This window comes from Globicephala melas, chromosome 16 (genome assembly GCF_963455315.2).
Source record: "Globicephala melas chromosome 16, mGloMel1.2, whole genome shotgun sequence".
NCBI lineage: Eukaryota > Metazoa > Chordata > Mammalia > Artiodactyla > Delphinidae > Globicephala > Globicephala melas.
The window spans coordinates 23411311-23435100 of NC_083329.1; the positions used below are offsets into that span (position 1 = coordinate 23411311).

The 23790-nt window shown below is 43.1% G+C and overlaps 1 protein-coding gene across 5 annotated transcripts in view; it reads right to left on the minus strand.

Annotated features, from left to right (window-relative positions):
* The window catches only part of SORCS3 (sortilin related VPS10 domain containing receptor 3), a 612586-nt gene that overhangs the window by 28791 nt on the left and 560005 nt on the right, over positions 1-23790 (minus strand). For all 5 annotated transcript variants that reach the window (XM_060286394.1, XM_030865557.2, XM_060286392.1 and 2 more), the window contains exons 15-19: positions 19733-19850; positions 18592-18725; positions 7823-7936; positions 4429-4600; positions 1937-2123 (exon numbers count right to left, since the gene is read on the minus strand). In XM_060286394.1, coding sequence (XP_060142377.1) covers positions 1937-2123; positions 4429-4600; positions 7823-7936; positions 18592-18725; positions 19733-19850 — 725 coding nt within the window. The remainder of the gene's footprint in view (positions 1-1936; positions 2124-4428; positions 4601-7822; positions 7937-18591; positions 18726-19732; positions 19851-23790) is intronic.

Genomic DNA, 23790 nt, shown 5'->3' on the forward strand with positions numbered 1-23790 from the left:
GGAGGAAATTATGAGCACGAAAAAAGTTTCAAGGGACATTTCCTTCTTCACGCACGTAACCCACAGTATGAACCTGTTCCCTGCTCTTGTGTGTTTTTTTGCCACTGAAATACATTGGTCACTGTGTCTGGCAGGCAAGGCCCACTCTTGGCAGAATTAGGAACATGGGTGGGGCAGGTCGTTGGAATAGAGGAAAGAAAATGTTTTTTCTTTGTCTTCATTTTTAAAGGCGGCAGAAGTGTCAGGTAGAAAGTGAATGGGAAGTACTTAGTAGTTACTAGAGCAGGTAACACTCAGCATGTGCCAGGCTGGGTGCTAAGTGGCATTTTCCACACTGTGCAGAACAACACTGATGTTGACCTGAGATCATCATCTTTAGAAAGACCTGTGGGCAAGATTGGCCCTTTGCTGGCATCTGGGAACTTGGCTCTGGGAGTGTTTCCAGCCAACAGTGAGCTGATAAGATTGGTTCACTCTGCCTATTTTTTTTCTTTTTTAACCAATGATAGGGTTTATTTTGAAAAAATGCTTTCCTCGGGGAGTCTGGAATTTTGGTATACCCTAGGCAGAGGATGGCTACTTGACCAGTCCCCAGTAAAAGCCACAGGCACTGAGTCCCCAGTGAACTTCTCTGGTAAATAGCCCTTCATATGTGTTGCTACAACTCATTGCTGGAGGAATTATGAATGTTTTATGTGACTCCATGGGGAGAGGACTCTTGGAAGTTTGCACCTAGTTTCCTCCAGACTCTGTCCCCCTGGCCTTTTCCCTCTGCTGATCTCAACGTGTCTCCTTTCAGTGTAATAAATTATAGTCTGAAGTATGACTATATGCTGAATCTTATGAGTCCTTCCAGCAAATAACTGAACCTGGGAGGGGATGTCTTGGGGACCCCTGACACACACATATAATCCAATTTGATTCTCATGGCCTTGCTATAATCTAAGTATTAAAAGTGAGGAAACAGGGGTCTGTAAAGACTAAGAAGGTTGACTGACAGTAGACATTTCACAAACGGATATGATCAGAATTCAAACACAGGTCTCTCTTGCTCTAAACATGGCTCATAAACACCTTGCACACCCCCCACCTGGGTTTCTGACCTGTTGCTTCTGACACAGAATTATTATTGTCGGTGTGGTGTGGTTATCACCCCTGGGGCTATTGGTGGCCCGTTTCTCACAGTACCTTCCCACCCTCACCAGAATGTAAACTCTGCAAGGGCAGGGCCATCTCTGTATTGTTGCCTCCCAGTGCCTAGCAGAAGCCTTGCATATATTAAGAACTCAACAAATATTCATTGAATAAATTAGTAAATGATTGGGTGTGTTATCTGTGTTTCCTATTTATTGTTACAAGATCCCTGTGAAGCAAGGTGCCAGTTAGAATTAAGGCATTTTGAAACTGAAGTTCAGAAGACCCAGAGAAGAAATCATTTATCTCACAGTCATGTAGTGTGGCGTCTTTAAGGATATAACACGTATAATCCAGGTCTTTCTCCATGCACTTCCCTCATCACTGCTGGTCCTTATGCTGCTATTGTGACCAGAATGCTAGGAGACCAGCTAGGTCACTGTTTGCCAGGGACCTTTTTTTTTTTTTGCGGTACGCGGGCCTCTCACTGTTGTGGCTTCTCCCCTTGCGGAGCACAGGCTCCGGACGCACAGGCTCAGCGGCCATGGCTCACGGGCCCAGCTGCTCCGCGGTATGTGGGATCTTCCCGGACCGGGGCACGAACCCATGTCCCCTGCATCGGCAGGCGGACTCTCAACCACTGCGCCACCAGGGAAGCCCACATCTCAATCTTTTGATTGAGGTCATCATTAGGGGTAGTAGTCACACCAAATCTTGCTCAGCTTGGAATCCTGGGAAGTCTGAACAAAGGGAGTTGTCAACTGGGAAGAAAGTAAGAGAGGCGATGGCTCACGCTACTTACAAACCACGTGCAGGAAGAGGACAGCTGTGTCTGAGCCCAGGTTGTTCTCCGCATGGGCCGTCACCTGGAAGATCCCCGCACTCTTGTACACGTGCTTGATGCCGTCCTCGATGGGACTGAAGTTAGCATAGGACACTGCAATCCCATCCCCAAAGTCAAGCTGGATGTTTGTCCTTTGGAGATCACCCTGCAAGGTGGAATAGCAGTTGGCCTGGGCCCATTCACATGGTCCAGCCTGATTCCTATTTGATGCTTGGTCCTGGGCCTTCAGCAGCATCCTCTGAGGCCCTAATCTCTCCCAGAGGGCTGAAACACCCTCGACACAATCGTCAGACTCTCTCTACTGGGCACTATGGACAGGTACTATGGACCTATTGCCCCTGTATGCCCAAGCTTGGGGCAGCCTGATTTGGTTGACACCGCCAATTATGGATAAGGTAGAGCCTCTGTGAAGCTATGAACTGGGGAAGCCAAGGGCTTCCCTGGCTCCCTCATACACATTGTTCAATAATTTCTCTCCTGTGTCACCATCATTATTGTCGTCCTCCTCATCATCATAGTAGTAGTAGTAACAGCTAATACTGATAAAGTTTCTTTTCAGTTCTAAGCAATTAATCCCCTCACAACTCTATAACGTAGAGAGTATTACTGGGCCCATTTCTAAAATGGGGACAAAAATAAATTAAGTAATTAGATCCAAGTCTTTGCAGCCACTACTGGAAGAGCCAAGTTTTGAACCCAGGCAGCCTGGTGACAATACTCTCAACCACCTCAATACTCTCAATGCTATAACTATAATTGCCCCATTTTTTAGAATTTATTATTAGGTTCCAAGCATTATGCTAATCACATATTATATAATACCATCTTTAAAGTAACTCTGTGAGATAGGATGATTATTTCCATTCTACAGATGAATACTACATACCAGCTGAAACTAGACCTGTGCTCTGTTGACCTTGGGTCTCCCTAAACCTGCCTAAGCTCCCTCTTCCCTAAAGCCTTTCTTGACCATCTCAGCTCACAGATATTCCTGCCTCTTGAGACGCTAAGAGCCCCCGGGTGCTGCATGTGGAGGTGATGTCAGTGGTTCAGTTGCATGCATCTTACCATCCCAAGTTGATCCTTAGCTTATTAAGGGCTGATATTGAACCCCATCCTTTCTTGTCCTTCTCCCCCCTGTATTGGGCCAACACTCTGGATAAATTAAATTGAACCTGACCATAAGATAAGGATCCTGGATGAAAAAGAAGAGTTGGGTCTCTCTACTTATTGACAAAGATGGTTGATGGAATAAAAAGAGAAATACATCATTTTAGAATTATCTGCCCAGTGAACGTGCATTCATCACATTCTGTGCATTCTGTCTCTTCCCCCGTGGCAACCCAGAGGTGAGTTGGTTGGTACCAAAATATTAATAGGCGCTACCTTGCCCCTCACACGATGTCAACTACCCTTGAGTTTATGAATATAAATTAAAGGGAAATGAACTGAAGGCAATTCAAATGGATAAGATCATGGCTCTTCACATCTATTCAAGAGAAGTTTTTTATAGAGCTGGTCCTGGAAACTCCCTAGTGGGAATGTGATAATGACCTCCTCTGAATATTAAATTTCTTTAATTTAAGCACCCAGTGTGGATGAAGCCTAAAGAATCTGTCAGCCCGGGATAAGGAACCCTCACCGTCCTGTCCAGTGTGGGCCAGACTTTAAAGGTCTCTAAAGTATTCAGAGTTAGGGGAAAAACTCCTGGCCTGCTTTGGTCTCCTTCCAAACTCTCAAGAGCACACAGTAATTTGCATTTAAATTTAGATGGCTTTGTAAATCAGGCAAGCTTTCTTGCCCCAGCACCTCAGAAAGGAGTGCCTGAAAAATTCCCTGGTTTGGAAACAGATGAAACAACTCATACAGGAAGCAAGAAGCATAGAGCAGAGCTATTTCTACCTGGAATGAACGAACGCAGTCTGATTTTACTGCCGAGATTGCAGAAGACCTAAAAAGTGAACTAATGGAGCAGGTAGCTGATGGAAAATCAGCTCATATGACATTCTTTATAAAATTAAGTTTAAAGGGTCAGAATCACTTCCCCCCACCCTCACACTCATACTTTCAAGACCCTTTGAAAGCCTTGTGGGCTTTTCTAATCTGTGGGATTAAGGGTTTAAAAAAAAAAAAAAGGAAAAAATGTGAATTTCCTTCTTCCGGCAAAGTTTACAGTATACAATCTAATGATAATAAACATTCCTCCAAAGATGCAGACCCTAAAGGGATACCTCAAAGAATATATTCAAATTTGCACCTGCCCAGAGACAAGGGTGCCCCACTTCTGTATTGTGGAATGAAGGGAACAGGGTCCCTAAATATCCCAAGACCTCACCATTGACTTTGTTACAAGGACTGGTGGGAAAACGTGATCTTCTCTTCCCATCTGGAAGTGGGCAATGACCTGCCTGTGAGTTCTGACCTCACAGACGCAAGAGGGTCTCCCCTACCTCCTCCATGAGGATGATGAAGGTCGCATTGTGCCCCTGCTCTGCCACCAGGCGCCCATCGGTCGTCACCACGTGGAGGCCGTGAGGGGCTTTTCCGGGGCATATCTGGGCCTTGGCGGTGTACTTCTCCCTCAGTCCGTCTGTGCAGTTGTTGGACACGATCCGCCGGTACCTGAGAGGTATTGACCATCGTCAGTGGTGGGGTTTGTGCCAGTGCGTGCACCCTCGCATGCTCACATACGGCAGAGCGTGCAGGAGAACAAGAGCGAGACAGAGATTCCGCACAGCTGCATCTAAAGGCTGAGTCCCAAAGACAACAGCCATTTAGGATGCTAAGCAAACGCTGAGAAACTGCTATCCCTCCATCTCAGAAAGAGCAGCTCCTTAAACATTATTATCGATCCTACTGGTGAAACGCAGATCGCATCAGTGTCTAAACCAGGCAAGAAAAATCAATGTCTGACTCACACATGATACAGGAGGATACAGACCCACTGGACTAGGAAAGCAAGGAAAGCAGGTGCTTCTCTCTGTGATGGAGAGACTTGTGCCTACCTCCCTGAGGCCAGAAAGCAGCTAGAAGATCAGCCTTCTAACTATGACTACTCAGGAAGCCTCTTCTGGTCTTCCCTCTACCCCCAGGACATCATCCCATCCCCTAATACCTAATAGCCTTTACTGTGGAGCCACTGGGCTCTTTTACAGCACATTTTCTCTCCTTGTTAATATTTCATTTCTCACTCATCACCAATGCCAGACTAGAAGCACAAGTTTGAAACTCCTATTTGATCCCGCTGTGGTAAAACTGCCTCAAAGAAGAAGCTTGCATGGGAAAACCTCCCCGTAAACACTGTGACCTTCTAGGTTAAAGGCATCTTTGCGCACAGTGATGACATGACATCTCGCTTGACCACTGACCCCAGCACGTGAAACCGAGAGCTTGCCCACAGCCCTGACCTGCACGACAGACTTTATTTCCAGGCACATCACTGTCTGTAAGGCTGCATAAAATCAATACTCTGGTAAAACCACATAAAATAAATGCGCCACAGACACCGACACCACCACCACCATCATCGCCATCATCACATCACATCTTTCACCCTGTGTGTGTCAGGAGTAATCAACCGGTCCATCCATGTTGCCTTTTTCTGGTGGCCTTGAGAGCAGGTGAAAGCAAATTCCTGATAAGTGATACCAGTCTTGCACTATCCCTGATATTTCCTCTCTCCCTGCCCCTCACGTACTGCTGAATTACCAGCCCCACATCTCCATCCAGAGATCTCAGGAGGGTGTCAAGCAAATGTTATATGTAGTTATTGCCTCATAAGCAATTATAATATATCCTCTTATAGATATATCAATATATTATTTTTAATTGTCAACTGAATTCATAATGGTTCTAGAGCTCCTCTGTCCAATAAGCTAGCCACTTTCCACCTGTGGTTACTGAGAACTTGGTTAGTGGTGTGTGTTGAAATGATAATATTTTGGACATACTGAGCTAAATAAAATATATTATCAAAATTAATTTCACTTTTTTAAAAAAACGTTTTCAGCGTGGCTATTTTAAAATGTTAAATTACACGTGTGGCTCGTATTATAGTTCTTTTGGTCAGCACTGGTCTATATAATCAAACTTTTCTAACCTATACTTTCTTGCTGAGCTTCAGTCATTTAGAAGATACTGAGTTTTACCTATGATAGATATTTTGGTGGGTATCATGTCCTAATGCACACTTGATATCACCCAACTCTTCAGCCTCAACTGGCCAGCTGGTTGACAATTTGTACTAGAAGCCAACATTTAAGCAACGTGGAGATGCACTTGTTGTGAATCTTTTGAAAAAAATGAATAGTTTTTCCCTTTCACCTTCTTGATTTATTTGGTGGCTACTTGGGGTTTTGGTACACCTAACTTGCTTAAACTTGGGTCTACCTACACATGTCACAGGATCATATGAGAAGCCCTAATGCAATTATCTTCCAGCTTATGTCCAGGTATGTTCTGTCTGGGAATTTGGTGGCGTAGCTCATCTTCTGTGCCCATTGTGTTCCTCTCCCTCAAACTTCCTAGCACTTTAGTCTCTGACACCACATGTCTTTAAGTTTCATGCTGCTGGATCTGTAGTTTGAGTGGCTTAAATCCCTAAGACCATTCACATACAATAAAATGACATCAGCAGTGCTCAAACCTCAGCTCAGATCCCAGGAATAGCTCCCTAAGAACCAAATTTTTGGCTAAAAAATGTGTGTTTCTCACTGTATCTCAGACCACTCAATACACCTCTTCCATCATGTTTTTTCTTCCTCTGTAGACATCAGTTGGGTAGACAGTACTCCTACCACCATTTTACAACCAAGTAAGGTAAAAGTACTGAGCTGGTGAGTAACTTGTGTGACATGTTAGAAGATCCATTGGAAGAGCTGAGACTGAATTCCAGAACACTTTAGTCCCTTGCTACTCAAAGCTTAGTGCTAGGACCAGCAATGCTGACATCGCATGGGAGCTTGTCGAAATGAAGAATCTCAATGCCACTCTAGATCTCCTAAATCAGAAGCTATACTTTAACAAGATCCCCAGGTGATTCACAGCACATTAAATTTTAAAAAGCACTGTCTCAGACCACCAATCCACTTTCCAAATCTGTTCTAGGTCATAGGAGTGGCAAAGGAAAGGGGAAGACAACAGATCTCCAAGGAAAATTTTTTCAAGCATCTGAGTGAGTAAGTAATAAGTGAACAAAGAGAGAAACACACATAACTTGACAAGTACAGAGAGTGTGCCTTGATCTTCTTAATCCAGGAGTTCCTAGGATGGGACTTTTGACTTTTCATTCTAAATTTTCGTCATCGGTCTACGAGAGCTTCAGTTCATCTATCACTAGAAAGCACTGTAGTATCTGCACACCACTAGTGTTAATTTATTTCCATTGGGGTCTGGAAAATAAGGTGGCACCGCCTTCCAAAAGAGAAGGCTGATCAAATAATAGCTATGGTATTTCAGAGGCAAATAGCAAAAGGTGCTGAAATCTGGGTAATCAGAAATCTCTCTTTTTTTTTTAACACCTTTATTGGAGTATAATTGCTTTACAATAGTGTGTTAGCTTCTGCTGTATAACAAAGTGAATCAGCTATATGTGTACATATATCCCCATATGTCCTCCCTCTTGCGTCTCCCTCCCACCCTCCCTATCCCACCCCTCTAGAAATCTCTTTTGATGCTCCAAAAAAGCTAGCTTCAGCTAAAGAACCCTTCAGCTTTCCTCAGAAGCCACCTGTTACAAACAAACTCTATCTACACTCCACCTTGCTTCAGTAGGAATCCTCCTTTGATCCCAACTTAGGGAAACAGGGAAACAGTGATTGGAGCTCCTTCAGGTATCTTACTTACCCAGTGCTGTTAAGGTAGCTTTGACCAAGGCTGCAGTCCTTTGACGGGGATGCTGGATTGTACCAGAAAGCTGGGACACACTGGCTTTCTCCATGTCTCTCATAGCCATAGTCACTGTCGAGAAAATAAATATTGCATACTGGTGTAGATGCACAAATGTGAAAACACCCACAGGCACACACGAACACATCCCTTTAACCATCCCCAAAGCTGCAACACATTCTTTAAATGTTCCCAGTCGGGACAAATATTCATACTTTGAAAATAGATTTCATTTGGAAATAATCCCAAAGTCATTCGGAGTTCAGTGTATAGAAGACATAATAGATTATCAGATGGAGGGTCCAGGCTTAAACAAGTATGGATGTACATGATGTGGCAGGTACGCTGGCTTGGGGTGGGTGTGCGGGATGCTGTAAGCTTAAAAGGATATTTTGGATCACAGTGGATTTCCTGAAATAAGAAGATGACAACCAAGAAGATGACTTTAACGGTCAAGATTTATTTCTGTGTTCAGATTCCACATTTTATTCCAAAATGGAATTCATTGATCTTATTTTCATTTTTTCTGAAATTCTCTCTCAAACAAATATACACCTTTGCATTCACATATACACAGTCGTTCAAACTTTTCCCAACTATTTATAACACAGGTCCCTTGTTTCCTTTAGGAAAAAACAACACACACACACACACACACACACACACACACAAAACCCCACAAAAACTATACTGTAGCTCTTCTCCATGTTTTTGTAAAAGCCTAGCCATAGTAAAATGAAGAACCAAAGTCTGGTATGATTTTCTGCTCCTTTCCTCCACATTCCAGAATGAGGAAGTCATCGACCATTGTAGGAGAGGCGCTCTCCCATCTGAAATGTAAATGGTGTTGCCTTACTTCTTGGACTTTTATAAAGCTCCCAGAAACATAAATTCCAGGGTAGAAAAAGAGCAACAAAGTAGGCATTTTGTAACTCTTAAATTTGGGGGAGGAGTCATGCCTCCAAGTCAAGCACCCAAAGATGTCCTGAAACCCACAGACAGGGCAGAACAATCTGGACATTTGAATACTGATCCACTAAGTGTTAATAAAACATAAAACAACAGGAAAATCGCTCTCTCCAGACCCACCCCTCCTTTCGTTTTCTGCTCTCCTATTCTTTGAGCCAAGATTTAATTAAAGTCCAATGAAAATAGATGCAAATTGTCTATGTGGGTAACTAGGACAGCAATGAAAGGGAGACAGAAAGAAAAGTTTAATTCCACATTTATTACTCAGTATGTGCCTTGTCCTGTGAAGGCCATAATCCTTATTCTCAAGGGGTTTTCAGTCTTTTGGAGAGAGGAAGACAACAGGCCTCAAATCCAACAAAAGAACAGAGTAATCAAGCAGAACACAGTGTGATACTGGATGAAGCAGTACAGTTAAGAAGTACCAATTGACTGATGAGATTATATAAATTATCTTCTCGGTTTGACCCCACCCTACCTTGTCACCACCTTCCTCCAAACCAAACTCAGGCCAACATTTAACCCTCTTTGTCTTTGTCTGTGTGATGCCCGGGGCTTTTGTGTGTGTGTGTGTTTTTAAATATAAATTTATTTATTTTGGCTGCACTGGGTCTTCGTTGCTGTGTGGGCTTTCTCTAGTTGTGGCGAGCGGGCGCTACACTTCGCTGCGGTGTGCAGGCTTCTCATTGCGGTGGCTTCTCTTGTTGTGGAGCACGGGTTTTAGGCACGTGGGCTTCAGTAGTTGTGGCACGCGGGCTCAGTAGTTGTGGCACACGGGCTCAGTAGTTGTGGCTCGCGGGCTCTAGAGCACAGGCTCAGTAGCTGTGGTGCACAGGCTCAGTTGCTCCATGGCATGTGGGATCTTCCCGGTCCAGGGCTCAAACCCGTGTCCCCTGCATTGGCAGGTGGATTCTTAACCACTGCACCACCAGGGAAGTCCTGCCCAGGGCTTTTGAAGCATTCTACCTTTTTCTGTTTCAGGTGGTTTCCTATGTATCCTTCTTCAAAATCTAGGTCGGATGAAGCCATTCTTGCTTCCCTGGACCAAACCTTTGTGGTCCTAGCATTTTAGAAACATCAAGGCTACAAAAGAGCAAACCCTTCTGTTGGTTTTGTTCGGCAATATGAGAGTCTAGACTAGGACACTGAAGGTGTTGAATAAATATTTACTGGGTGAATGATACTCTAATTACATTTTTAAATGATTGCACAGATTATCCCATGGCATCTGGTCTATTTCTGCAGGGAGACTGTGAGCCCATGGTTGACTTCCCAGTGTGGACCACAGAGAGAATCCCAGGTGCTCAACAGATGCCTGTGGAGTGACTGTGAGCTTGAGTCATTGCAAATCGCTACACGGAAAGGTGAAGGTCAAGACCAGCTTTGATACGGCGAGTTTAAATGAAACTGGAAGAAAAGGAGAAAGGGACATGTCTGTCAAGGTAATCTTTTGCCATGCCTCCCCTGATCAATGATTGGAGATCTTCCAGCCTGAGAGTTCATATGGACTCAATGTTGTGCCAGCTGGTAACTGCCCATGAGAGCCAACTTAAAATTCCAGGAATTTTGCAAGTTAGTTAATGGTTGTTAAACACAACTATTATCAAAAATTAAGTTATACAAAATTTCAATTAAATAAATTATATTCAAAGGATAATAAATACCAAAAACACAGAAATTCCTCATTATTTTGCTGCATTATTATATGCAATAAATATTATATACAAAATGTCATTGTATATCATTTTATTATTTATGCTCTTGAAGTCATTTATGTCTATGTTTCTATACAGTAAATACATAGATACATGTTGTGCTTCCTAATTCTGCATTCAGCGATGCCATGTTGGTAACCTGAAATCAGATATGGTGGGAATATTTATAGCAATCAGCAAACACTACTAATCAGGGCTTATTTATTTGTTTCTTTGTTTCCAGAGAGCCGGTGGTTAAACATTTTCCAGTACAGCACTGAATATCTGATTTCTAAGCATTGTTTATCTGCAGAAAGTTTTGGGCTGTGGTGTGTCTGCACTACTTCTAGAAAATTCCCTGCTTCCTTTATGAGGTAAATCTACCGAATGTCCTGTGAATCCTAAGAAATATTAGTAATCTCTGAAGGAAGGGTGTTCTCCTAAGCAGCTCTGGGAAGGAGAGAAATGTCTTATTTCTCCTTGCTAAATGTAAACATCTTTAGCGGTTCTGTTCAGCTCTGCTACCTGTTAGTGATGTAGTAATTTAAAAAGGTGCATCAGGGGCTTCACTGGTGGCGCGGTGGTTGAGAGTCCGCCTGCCGATGCAGGGGACACGGGTTCGTGCCCCGGTCCGGGAAGATCCCACATGCCGCGGAGCGGCTGGGCCTTTGAGCCATGGCCGCTGAGCCTGCGTGTTCGGCGCCTGTGCTCCGCAACGGGAGAGGCCACAACAGTGAGAGGTCCGCGTACCAAAAAAAAAAAGGTGCATCAGCCATGCTGCTTTGCCCCAAAGAGAAAAAGCACCTCATTAATATTTAATAACATTAATGGAAACATCACTGGCCGCCCCCAAGCTGTGAACTTCTTCATTAACTTCTGCTAAATGTATATTAAAATCTCTCATCCTGCCCAAGCTCCCTCCCAGCTCTGGAGTTTTTACAATGTCAGCAAATAAGCAGTCCCAGCTGTCGCTCCAGCTTCTTGAGGAAAGGTGGTTTTCTGTTGAATTGTGACATTTGGAGAGAATGTACCAGAAAGTTTGATTTGCCTCTGGGAAGTAAGCTACCACAGCTTCTGCAAACACACAGATAGTTTCCTTTAAGAAATAAGCCACCTCTGTGGTTTTCTTGACTATAAAAGGGTTTAGAACTTCTAAAAGCTTATGGGAAAACTTATCCATTTAGGACACATAGGGACCTATGTGTCCTCCAAGTCCCATCCAGGGAGAAGCCTCAGACAATCCAAAGAAGGAATAGACAAGAAAAGGTTCAGAAATCAAAAAGCTTCTGCATGTCAGAATAGGAAGGGACACCTGTATTCCTTGGGTTCAATCCCCTCAGTTGACAGATTGAGAAGGAGAAGAAAAAGAGGAGAAGAGACTTGTTAAAGATTGTACACACCTGATGATGTTAACCAAAGGTGATAATTGAGACTCCTGATCGCTGGTTCAGCATTAGTACAAGCCCATGAAACACCCATTTAATCAGCAGGGAAGGCCTAATGTCATTCTGAGCCTCTTGGAGTCATCCAAGAAGTCATGGTCTCTGCTGGCCCAGTGGTAGGGGGTATCCTACTCTCAGACTATGCACTACCCCATCATAGCCTCATTGACCCCCAGTTCCTCCATTTCTCCATTTGGGAGCTGAGGCTCTAGGATGAGTGTTCCACAGGTGTCTCTGTCTCATTTTAGGAGACAGTAGAGCACGCTAGGTTTAGGATCAGACAGAGGTTTTTGGCAGCCACAGCATGAACACTCAGAAAAGAAAAGCAATCGCAACAAAAACCACAACAAAAACAACGGACTAATAATTAACGTCATCATCATTTGCTAAGGCCCAGCCTAAATGGAGCTATAGAGATAGAAAGATAATTATATCCAAAGATAATTATATCCAAACCATTTCAGAAATTGTTTGAAAAATCAAACAATCATCACTCAAGTGTCTCTCCTAATCTAACCCCATGCTACCCATCTGGCCATACCCCTCTATTCATCAACAACCTTCACATATCTGCTTTCTTGGATGTGCTGCCCATTTTCCTCATACTTATTCAGCAGCAAGTCTATACAGCCCCATCACCACTTCCTGCAGGAAGCCTTCCATCATTACTCCAGTCCTCAGTGATCTCTTGGCTCTGACCATTCCTAGCACTTGCAGGTAGGACGACTGCTGTCCCACAGAACTTTCTGTGATAATGGAAATGTTTTACATCTATGCTATCCAATATGGTAGCCACTTGCCACATGTGACTTATGAGCACCCAAAACGTGGCTAGTGGAACTGAAGAAATGAATGTTTCATTGTATTTAATTTTTTTTTAATTTTTGAATTATTTTATTTTATTTTTTATACAGCAGGTCCTTATGAGTCATCCATTTTATACACATCAGTGTATACATGTCAATCCCAATCGCCCAATTCATCACCCCCCCACCCCCATCCCCCCACCGCTTTCCCCCCTTGGTGTCCGTACGTTTGTTCTCTACATCTGTGTCTCAATTTCTGCCCTGCAAACCGGTTCATCTGTACCATTTTTCTAGGTTCCACATATATACGCTAACATACGATATTTGTTTTTCTCTTTCTGACTTGCTTCACTCTGTATGACAGTCTCTAGATGCATCCATGTCTCTGCAAATGACCCAATTTCGTTCCTTTTTATGGCTGAGGAATATTCCATTGTGTATATGTACCACGTCTTCTTTATCCATTCGTCTGTCGATGGGCTCATTGTATTTAACTTTAATGCAAATAACCACGTGTGGCTTGTGGCTACTATACTGTACAGCATGGGTCTGGATATGAAATTCAGCACCCAATTATACTCTATTATTTCCTGTCATCCCTCCTTTGCATCCAATACCTCTGGCTAATACATCTTCGATTTTTCTACAATGCCTAGTCTATAGAAAAAATATGCTTGATTGAGCCCTACATGCAGAATACTAAAGGTTAACTAGATTTCAGACGTGCCTGAATTTATGTACTACGGCACCCCAAATCTCTTCCCCTCGTCGTTCTACACTGCCACTTGATAAACTCGCTCTGTGGGTCTGGAGCCATACTGGACATGGAGGGTAAACACTAAGACATACTGACACTTTGGGAATTCCCTGGTGGTCCAGTAGTTAGGACTCCACGCTTTCACTGCCACGGGCCTGAGTTCAATCCCTGGTTGGGGAACTAAGATCCTACAAGCTGCGAGGTGTGGGCAAAAAAAAAAAAAAAAGACATACTGAGACTTGAGCCTCTGCAGTAGCATATTATTATTTTGAATGAGTTACACTTAACCTCTCTTGTCTCGATTTCTTCATTTATAAAATGCCTATGATAACAGACTCTCCTTCCAAGAGCTGGTTGGGAAGATTAAGTTAATCTATCTAAAAAACTTGGCACCTAGTAGGTGCTCAGCAAAATTATTGCTGTGTGAGTGGTTGGATGAAGGAGTAGGAAAGAGAACAATTTGGCATAATCTCTGGTCCAACTTGGTTTCTCACTGAACAAATGCATTTGGACCTCCCAGGGGGCAAGTACTTCCTAGGAGCCCTCATAGGACTTCAGAGCAGCTCCCTTTTCTGACTACTCAGTAGTTTCTGACAAACTTACTTCTCACGGAGGATTTGCTCCTAGCCCCTCACCAGTGCCATGATGGAGGTTGCTACAGAGAGGTTCTGTACAGTAAACATAAGGCTGGGGGATTTATGAGGCCGTTAAGTAGAAACACCAATATTTATGTAAAATTCATACTTGTTACTGACACCCGCTCTGGATGGAAGGGTGAAAGTTGCGAAATTCAATGGTGTTCTACAAGTAAAGGCATCTGAGAATCTATAAAGCCTTCCTTCTTAAGCAGAACGATACGGGCAGAAAATTCCTCTGTGAACCCAGGCCGCACTCCTTAACTTTTCCACCAGAATCAATGCATTTAATCCATCCTCCCCAGTCTCTACTCCCTGCTGTCTCTGCGACTTAAAAGTTGCCTGGACCAATCCAATGCACATGACCTGATTTGGCTTAGGGAAACAACTAGGTGGAATATGAATGGTTATCGCTTATACTAACCAAGCTGGGGTCTTCAGATTCCTTAGCTAACACTTCCTGGTAGGAAGGAACATCGAGAAGGAGACAGGGCTATGAAACTGTTGCCATACACGGATTTTTCAGCATGAGCATTAAAGACAAACAAACAGACAAACTATATTTGAGGGAAAAACTGTATTTTTAACTGATACCTATGCTTATTGAAGTTGACTTAAAAATAAAACAAAGAAAAAAATTTTAAACACTCAGTCCCATTGTCCATGAAAACCACCATAACAACAACAAAAAATCTCAGGAATTTCAGAATCAAACTCTCTCTGCCATACTCAGAAGTAGTGCAAAAATACTTTTAGGTCACACGATTTTTTTGCCTTTGTTCTCAGATTATGACTACTAACCCAGCTTCAAGTCCTGTGTGTTTGTTAGTCCTAACTCAGACACAAGTGGTTCTATCTTCTTTTTAATACGAGGTATGATTGGCTATATTGTCTTATATATCTCCCCTCAAAATTCTATAAAGTCCTCTTGTACACCATACACCTATGACATTCCCAGTACCAATGGCCAAAACTACTTTATTTGGCATTGGTTTAGAGTTAATGGAACATTCTATATTAAACCTCATCACCAGCAGTTAACTTAGATCATTTGAGGATGAGATCATTTTAGAATAAGCAAACTTGGGGACCCTATTTCTTCTGAAAAATAAAGTGTATCTAAAATAACAAAGATTTGTTTGATTTCTTGAGAAATGGCATGATATAGAGAAGAGAATGTGGAATTTAGCTAGACTTACATTTCATCCTCACCTCTTTCTCTCACTGCTAATGTGATTTCGGTCAAGTAACTTACATTCCAGATGCTAATTTTCTTCTCACTAAAATGTCATAGTAATGATACTGACATTACAGGGTGTTGGGTCCAGGTGGCACCTCTACCAATGCAAGTGTGAGAACCATAGAATACTTTGCAAGGGCTTCTCCCTCCACTTCTTTACTTACAGATGCATTCTGACAGCAGTTTTCCAAAGAGGTTCAGAAATAGTTTAAGCAAAGCCATCGCCATTGAAATAAATGGATAACACCCAAAGGTTCAACTTTGAAGACAGTGCTTATCTGGATGTATAAGCTCTGATTTACTTGCTAACAATACCATGGGGACCACTTAACCCTGGGGCTCAAGATTAACAACAACCGCAGCATCAAAAGCTGTGTATACCATTAGGATAAATTCCTTATTCACATTAACGATGTATGTGAATTCATTTATTCCTCCCTAGGACCCAATGAGATACATGTTATATATTTGTATTTAATAGCCTAGGAGGTGAAGTCATAGAGATTAAGTAAATTTCCCAAGGTCAAAAATTGAATATCAGAGCTGGGATTTTTTTCCCCAGACTACTAAATGTTAATGTAATTGCTGGAGAAAAAAATGTTTACATTATGATTCCTACTCTTTCTCAATTGTAAGGCTTCCCAACAATGGGTGAGGGTCTAGTACAGTTCAGAGAGACACAGGAGAAAATGTAGCACGACATATGCAAAGACGATGCACCTCTATGGAGTCAGTCTGCAGAAGGACACAAGGAAGCCTGATATTCAGATTCTGCACATTCGGGTTGACATCAATATGTCATGTACCATAATTCTGAGTGGCCTACTGTATCACTGCTATGACTATTTTTCTGGATTGTGGTTAATAATTAAAAATTATTCTTCCCAATTGTGAAAATATCCTTTGTTTCCAAAGGGTCAAACGTGCTACAGATACGACCCTGTCATTTAAATTCAATTCCATTTAGCACATCCCATTTGGACGATTCTTGCTGAAGTCCAGCTTTTCAAGGCATGAGTTCAGGGATGAAGAGCAGGTAAGGGGCAGTCATGGTAAACAAGCGGGCTTGCTGTTACCAGTTACAGTCCTAGTAGGAAGTGGGGAATGGAAGATGGCTAACAGAACAAATCAAGAAACAGGCTGGATGAAATGAGGACGGAGCGGGTGAGGCTTCTGGGCAGGGCAGCTGTTCTGTACCCATTTGGACTTATTTCTGTTATTAGACACCAGATAAGCCCTAATGCAGCTCTGTCATTGTCCTGCCCCTTCCATTGTCTATAGGCTGACACCTGAGCCCTTAGCTTTGTCTTTTAACCTGGAATGGGTGATGAAAATATCTCAAATGAACTTCAGTTTTTGACTGTGACACAGAGGAAGAATTCATCCAACTGGAATCAGCCTGGGATGACTCTGCGATCACCGATGGGATCACCCATTCCCAGGTTTGGGAAGGTTTTTGACTCTCCTAAAAGAAACAACATTCAGGGCTTCCCTGGTGGCGCAGTGGTTGAGAGTCTGCCTGCTGATGCAGGGGACACGGGTTTGTGCCCCGGTCCAGGAAGATCCCACATGCCACGGAGTGGCTAGGCCTGTGAGCCATGGCCACTGAGCCTGCGCGTCCAGAGCCCGTGCTCCGCAACGGGAGAGACCACAGCAGTGAGAGGCCCACGTACCGCAAAAAAAAAAAAAAAAAAAGAAACAACATTCAGAAACATCGTATGACAGTTTAATGCTTACTTTGGGCTAGGCATGGAGGATGCAACAATAAGGAATGTCTAAAATTCCTGCACTCACACACTTCCATTCTACTGGGGAAAGATGGGCAATAATAAAGAAATCAAAAAACACAATCTCTCTATTTGTGATTAATACTAAGAATGACAATTAAACAGGCTGATGTGCCAGAGAGTGCCAGGGTGTAGGTGAGAGTAGATGGTCTCAGAAGGCATTTCTGAGGAGCTGCTATTTTTGCTGAGGCGTGAGTGACCCAAATTGCCAGCCATGCTGAGATGCGGAAGAAATCCTTGTACCTGCTGTTTCCTTTGCTAGGAACGAGTCTGGGTTAATCAAAGCGTAGGAGATAGTAGTGTGGCTGCAAAATGGTGAATGAGGGGAGAACAGTAAGAAGTTAAGGAACAATGGCAATGGGTCAGTCATCTACAGTGGAGCAAAGAAAGAAGATTAGATTATATTTTAAGGAAGAGGGGAAGCCATTGGAGCGCTTCAGGTATAGGAGTGATAAGATCTGACTTGGGTTTTTAAAATATAATTTTGGATAGATTTCAGGGTGACCAGAGTGGAAGCAGAGAGTGAGTTAGTAAACTGTTGGAGTGATCCAGATTGCAGTGGTCATGGGTAGAGGTGCTTTGAGTTAGAACGTATTTTGGAAATAGGGACTTTCAAGGACTTGTGGATGGCCTGGACCTGAGGGTAAAGGGAAAAATCAAGCTCTCCTGGGATTTTGACTTAAGCAACTGAGTGGATATCAGTGTGTTTTATTGAATTTGGAAAAACTGGTCCGGGATGGGGGGTGGTGGCTTAAGAAAAGTTGAAAAACTGCTTCCACTAGAGGGTGTTCAGGAGGAATTCTGCTTGGCCACACCAAGTTTGAAATCCCTATTAGCAATTCAAGGGAAGATGGATGCTGAGTAAATAGACGGACACAAATGTCCCCATCCAAGAGGAGAGACAGGCCAGAGATGGAGGTAAATATTTGGAAATTTGTGAGTCATTAGCTAATAGGTGAGAGTCAAAGTCATTCTTTGTGGTTGTCATTAGAGGGAGAAAAAAAGAAATGATGATAAGAGAGCTCATTTGGAAGAGTACAATTCTAGCTAACGTTTCTGGAGGTAACTGCCCAAGGTGGCAGCTCTCTGAGCTCTCTGTGCCCAGCCCCACCTCTGTGGGACTTTCCAGGACAGATGCTAACTGAAGATGGGAAGAAGTCCCCTTGGACATGCTTCTCTGATAGAACAGTGATCTTCCCTGTGAAATCGCCTCCTCCTGTCCTCCTTCCAGGGATGCAGACATCCCATCTGGCCAGGAACTGGGGCAGCCAGGCCCATAGGCCAGCAGACACACCTATCTCTTAGGCATGCCTTCCTCCCCAGCTTTATCTTCACCCTCATCCCCCCAACCAGTAAATGTCCAGCTGGAATTGGCAATGAGATGCCCAGGGACTCACCATTCAAAGTCCCAGTCGGCACAGACACAGGGTTCTGAGACCACCGTCCCTGAGGAGTCTTGGCCCAGGGCACACTGAGCTCCTGGCTTGCGTTTCTTGAATATTTTCCTTTCTCCCATGATGCAAGGCTCCCCCTTAGGAAGGAAGTCCATAGTGAGAGAGGCAGAAAAACACAGAGATGGTGAAATAAACCAGCGTTAGCCTCTTCATTCTCTTTTCATCACTCTATGCAGAAACCTCCCTCCCAGGAACCATTCAGGAGTTTCCAAGATTAAAAGGCTGGTCTTTTTCTACCCCGCAAGAGGAACACTATGGGAGGCTGGCCTATCACTGCCCCTCCACCCAACCTAGCCAGTGATGGCTACTTCGTCTTGTTTCTTCTCCACCTCCACAGAGAATGCAAACACTCCAGGTCATCCTCACAGACCACCCGGCAATTGCCCGAATGGCGTCAGCAGAAATTCCAGCGGAAAAGAACCCACTTCTGGCATATTTTTCACATCATCTTCAGAGTAAAATTGAAGTGGACCCAATAAGTTCCCTCTCTATGATAAACCACTGTGACCAAGTCCTTATTCCTAGTCAAGGGCACAAAGAGGAGGATAATAATTTGTTGGTACAAATTATAAGGACCCAATAGTTGTGAAGAAAAAAGAAGTCTGCCTATGTTGGATAGCACTAAATATCTGCCTTGCTAGAGCCCCTCACCTCCACCTCTCACCCCTTCTCTGCGGTCCTGTCCACAACGCTCCTGGGTACTGACTTCAGGCTGGTCTGAGAAATGCTCTCATGCTTCCCAGTAAAAGGTGAGATGATCACATCTTTGGTGGAGTCTCCTAGTTTTCTGGGCTTATTTCCGCATGGGCAGCACTAAAATCCCAGGTTACCATTATCACCACTTCCCCAGGCTGCTCGGTGATTTCAACGAGTAGATCAGGATTCCAGGGTGCTAAAGGGTCCCAAAATATCACCTGCCCCTGCTAGACCTGGGTGTGTGGGTTCCAATCCCTCCCCCGAAACCCACCATTATCCCCAGATGGCCCACGACTTTCCTTCTGCAAACAGGAGGGTCCGATAGGACCGCACAGGGCTTGCAGTGGCCCCTCTTCCTAGGAGACAGGACCCCCGCCCTGCACTGTACCTGATTGAGCAGGCGCCAGGTCTCATAATCCGCTTTGCTGCAGCGCCGGCTGAAGATAGATCTGTAGTCCACCTTCACCAACTGCCATTCCGAGTGGAGGCTGAAGTGGCCAAAAACTCTACGTGTTCAGGGGACAAATGAGAAAGGCAAGCGGATCAAGCCCCATAGTCAGTCACAGCATCTAGTCTAGTGCAGCAAGACTGGAGGGAGAGAGGGCTGAACTGCAGCCTGGACTTGAACGATTCTTCTAAAGCCAGGTCTGTGAAGGCTATTGAGGGGAAGTCCACGGATCACACAACTACAGCCAATTGACAAGGTATTCACTGTGGGTGTAAAACCAACTTTTTTTTTTGCAAAAGTAATATATGTGCTTTACAGGAAGGCTTTCAAATATAGAAAGGTATGGTGAAGGAAAAATCTTCCCCAATTATCTACAATCCTCTCCACAGGTAGACCTGCTCCTTGTATTTTCACATCTAGTCTTCTTCTCAAAGCAAGCACTACTGTTATAGCTACTGAGGTCCACAGGCAGGGACTCAGTGTTCTCATCTGTAAAGTAAATTGTACATGTGTATGTTGGGAAGGGTGGGTGTGGATTAGCTAATCTAAAGTATGACCTTACCAATTCCAATATTCTGACTGAATCTAAGTGTGTTTTAGTTGAAATTCTCATTGCTTAATTCATGTGAATACCACCCTCTTTCCCCCTGCCCTGAAAAATCAGTCGTCTCATAAGAGGAACTCATATTTATGTATAGCAAAGAAGCACACTTTCTGCGTGACTTAATCAATACTGACCTTTTCAAAGTCCAGCAGTTGATAGCCCTATAAACATGAATGATCAATCATTTCTAGAAAAACAGAAAAAAAGACTGATCTTCCATACTCCACTCAGGTGGCATGTCTCGTAATTACAATGCAAGGCATCTATCAGAGTGATGTAAAGGGGAGACCCGTCATGCCGGGAACCAAAACCCACCGAAGTCTTTCAAGGAATCGGACGGCTTCCATTCCAGCAAGAATTAATCATGCTCACAGCCCTGGATTCTCCTCTTCCCAAGTTCAAATATCCTCATAGTGACACCTAAGAGACTGACTCTCCTCAAGGGACATTTCCTTCTTCTATCTGAAAGATGAGGATGCTTTGGGAGGGGTGGAGCTAATTAAAATTGTGAAATGGAGAAAGAATTGTTTTGTAGATCACACAACTTAAAATACACCTTAGGAAATGATTTTTAATGTCCTATCATTTACTTGTTAAATAAAGCTTTTTAGAGCTTTGACTGAAAAAAAAAAAGATTAAACAGACTTTGAGGGAGTGACTGTGGGTCTCTCCTTTAGTAAAATCGTATGATCTTTGCATGAATCTTACCTCAGCCCTGAGTAGTAGGAACCAAGAGGCTAGAATACCCTGGACTGTGTGGCCAGTACTGCGTGGGATACCCGCCCTGACGTTCTCTCTATTCTATTGCATTCTTGCTATGTTCATTGGTCTCCAAATCCAATACATCCATGCCAGGTGTACGCTAAGGTATTTCTCCCATTTAGTTCTGATTCAGTTCACGGAAAGGTCATGAGTCAGTCAACTTTTAATCTTTAACAAAACAGTTATCTCATAAAAAGTTTCTATTTAAGAGAGGAGAATAAGGTTAAAAGCTCATCAAGAAAAAATAAACAGTGGGAGAAACCTTGATAAATGTCTTCTTCCCTCTCTATCCAGCCTATCCAAATCCTCCCACATTCGAATGCTACCTCCTCTAGAAAGTCTTCCCTGATTGGAGTACTCTGGGTAGCAGGATATTAGTGATGCTAAACAAAAAACAAAACACTCTACCTACTCCAAACAGTTTACAGTTATTCTATAGATCACAAAATACATCATGTCAGATGAATCCCATTCCTTTCTATGAAAGGATTACTAGGCATACAGAAGAAGAAAATATGAGGCACATGATTTACCCAGATATCAACAAGGCATCTGATGGTCTGCTGTAGCAGTCTTGAAGAAAAGATGAAAAAACATGAGCCAGGTGCTAGTAAAATTATGTGGCTGAACAGTACCTAATTAAGGCATTAAAATCAACCAGGAGGGAGGGGGTGAGTAGTCAGCTGCAAGGTTCTGCTGTCTGCTCTTTCTCGTTCATCATTTTTATTAATGACTTGATGACATGAAAATAATGGTCATCATTGGAAATGGCATTTTCTGATGACACAAAGCTGGAAGAAACAGTCAATATGCTTGACGGCAGAATCAGGACCCAAAAAGGTCTTGACAAACTGAAGAGACAGGCTGAATTTAATAATATATGACATAACAGGGAAAAATATCAGGTCCCTCCCTGGCAACTACATAAGTACTGGATAAAAGAAATGGGACTTGGTGCAGCTCAGGATACATAATAATAATGATGATGATGCAGCTTAAGAATTTTTGTATACAATGTAATTAATGTAAGTAAACACTTCAGAGAGACCAGAAATACTTAAGGTAATCTTAGAATGCATTAATGAATGCAGAATTTTGTATATTCTCTAGAACAAAAGAGGAAATATCCTGGTCTGTTTTACATTAACTACATAACAAAGGAGAATTGTACTTAGTGTTGGATGTCACCATTCAAGAAGGATACACGTGAGTAGTACATGTAGGGGCTTTGGTGGTGGTAGTGGAGTTTGAATCTCCTGAACTTTGCAATAAAATATGTTTTTACTGGCCTGTGTGTATTTATCTATGGAGACATTACATCTCTTTTTATCAGATTTTCAAAAGGGTTCACAGTTCCCAAAGTTTAAGGACCACTGAAAAAGAGAGGGATTCAGACGATGTACTGGATGAAATAGTGGCTCTCCAAAGAGACATGACCATGTTCTATTCCCTGTAACCTGTGTATGTGACCTTATTTGGAAAAAGGTCTTTGCAGTTGTGAGTTAAGGATCTGAAGATAAAATCATCCTGGCCCTAAGTCCAATGAAAAGTATCCTTATAAGAGATACAAAGAAGAGAGACATACAGAGAGGAGAAGGCTATGTGAAGACAGAGGCAAAGATGAGTTATGCAGATACAAGCCAAGGAACACCTGGGGCCATCAGAAGACGGAACAAGCATGGAACGAATTCTCCTTTAGTGCACTAGCGGGAGCGCGGTCCTGCTGCCACCTTGACCTTGGACTCTGGCCTCTAGAACTATGAGAGAATAAATTTCTGTTTTTTCAGCCACCCAGTTTGTGGTAATTTGTTACAGGAGGCACAAGAAATAATACAAATGGCGATATGATTTGAGACCACTTTTCATCTACCAATCCAAGCAAGGAGTGGTATAAAACTCTGGCTGGTTAACCTGGGGATGACTTAGGAAGGGGCAGTGGAGGGAAGAGCAATAAATGGGCACTCTAGGGAGATCTCATGAGTATTAAAAAATAACAAAAAATAAAAGTGTAAAAGTTTACAAAATGTGAGAGATCTTTCTAATAGAAAAGTTGCCCACACAGGAAAGGAACGGCTCAGGAGTTAGTAAGCAGAGAACGTCAAGCTCAGGCTTAACCGTTTCCCAGGGCTGATGTTAAACAGGATGCTGGCATCACCCAAGTATGTGTGGCCTAACTGACCCCGAGCCTCTAAGGATGTCCATGTCATTGGCCTTCCCGGCTTTTAGGGATATCTGCTTCTGATCTAAGGGCTCATTTCAGAACTGAACATAAAATAGAGGCTCATTCAGAACTTGTGGACTAACTTAGATTCTTCTCTTCTACAGTTTCTGCAGGTGCATTCCTTTCACCAGTATTTCTTTGGCTTCTAACCCAAATTTCCTTACACCATGTTTTCCAGGTCCTTCCCCAAACTGTAAATTGATACACTGATATTTCCACTCAGGGGTTGGCTAGTATGCTCTCCCACGGGGTCATTTTCCTGGGCCAGATGAAATTTTTAAACATTTAATGTTAGGATTATGAGCTCTGTTCATTTTCTCACTGGATCCCAACTAAAATTAGTAGGGTAAAACCCCTTAGTAACTTTCAGACATTGATGTACTCCCGTCTCTCCATCCACTCTCAGTTCGT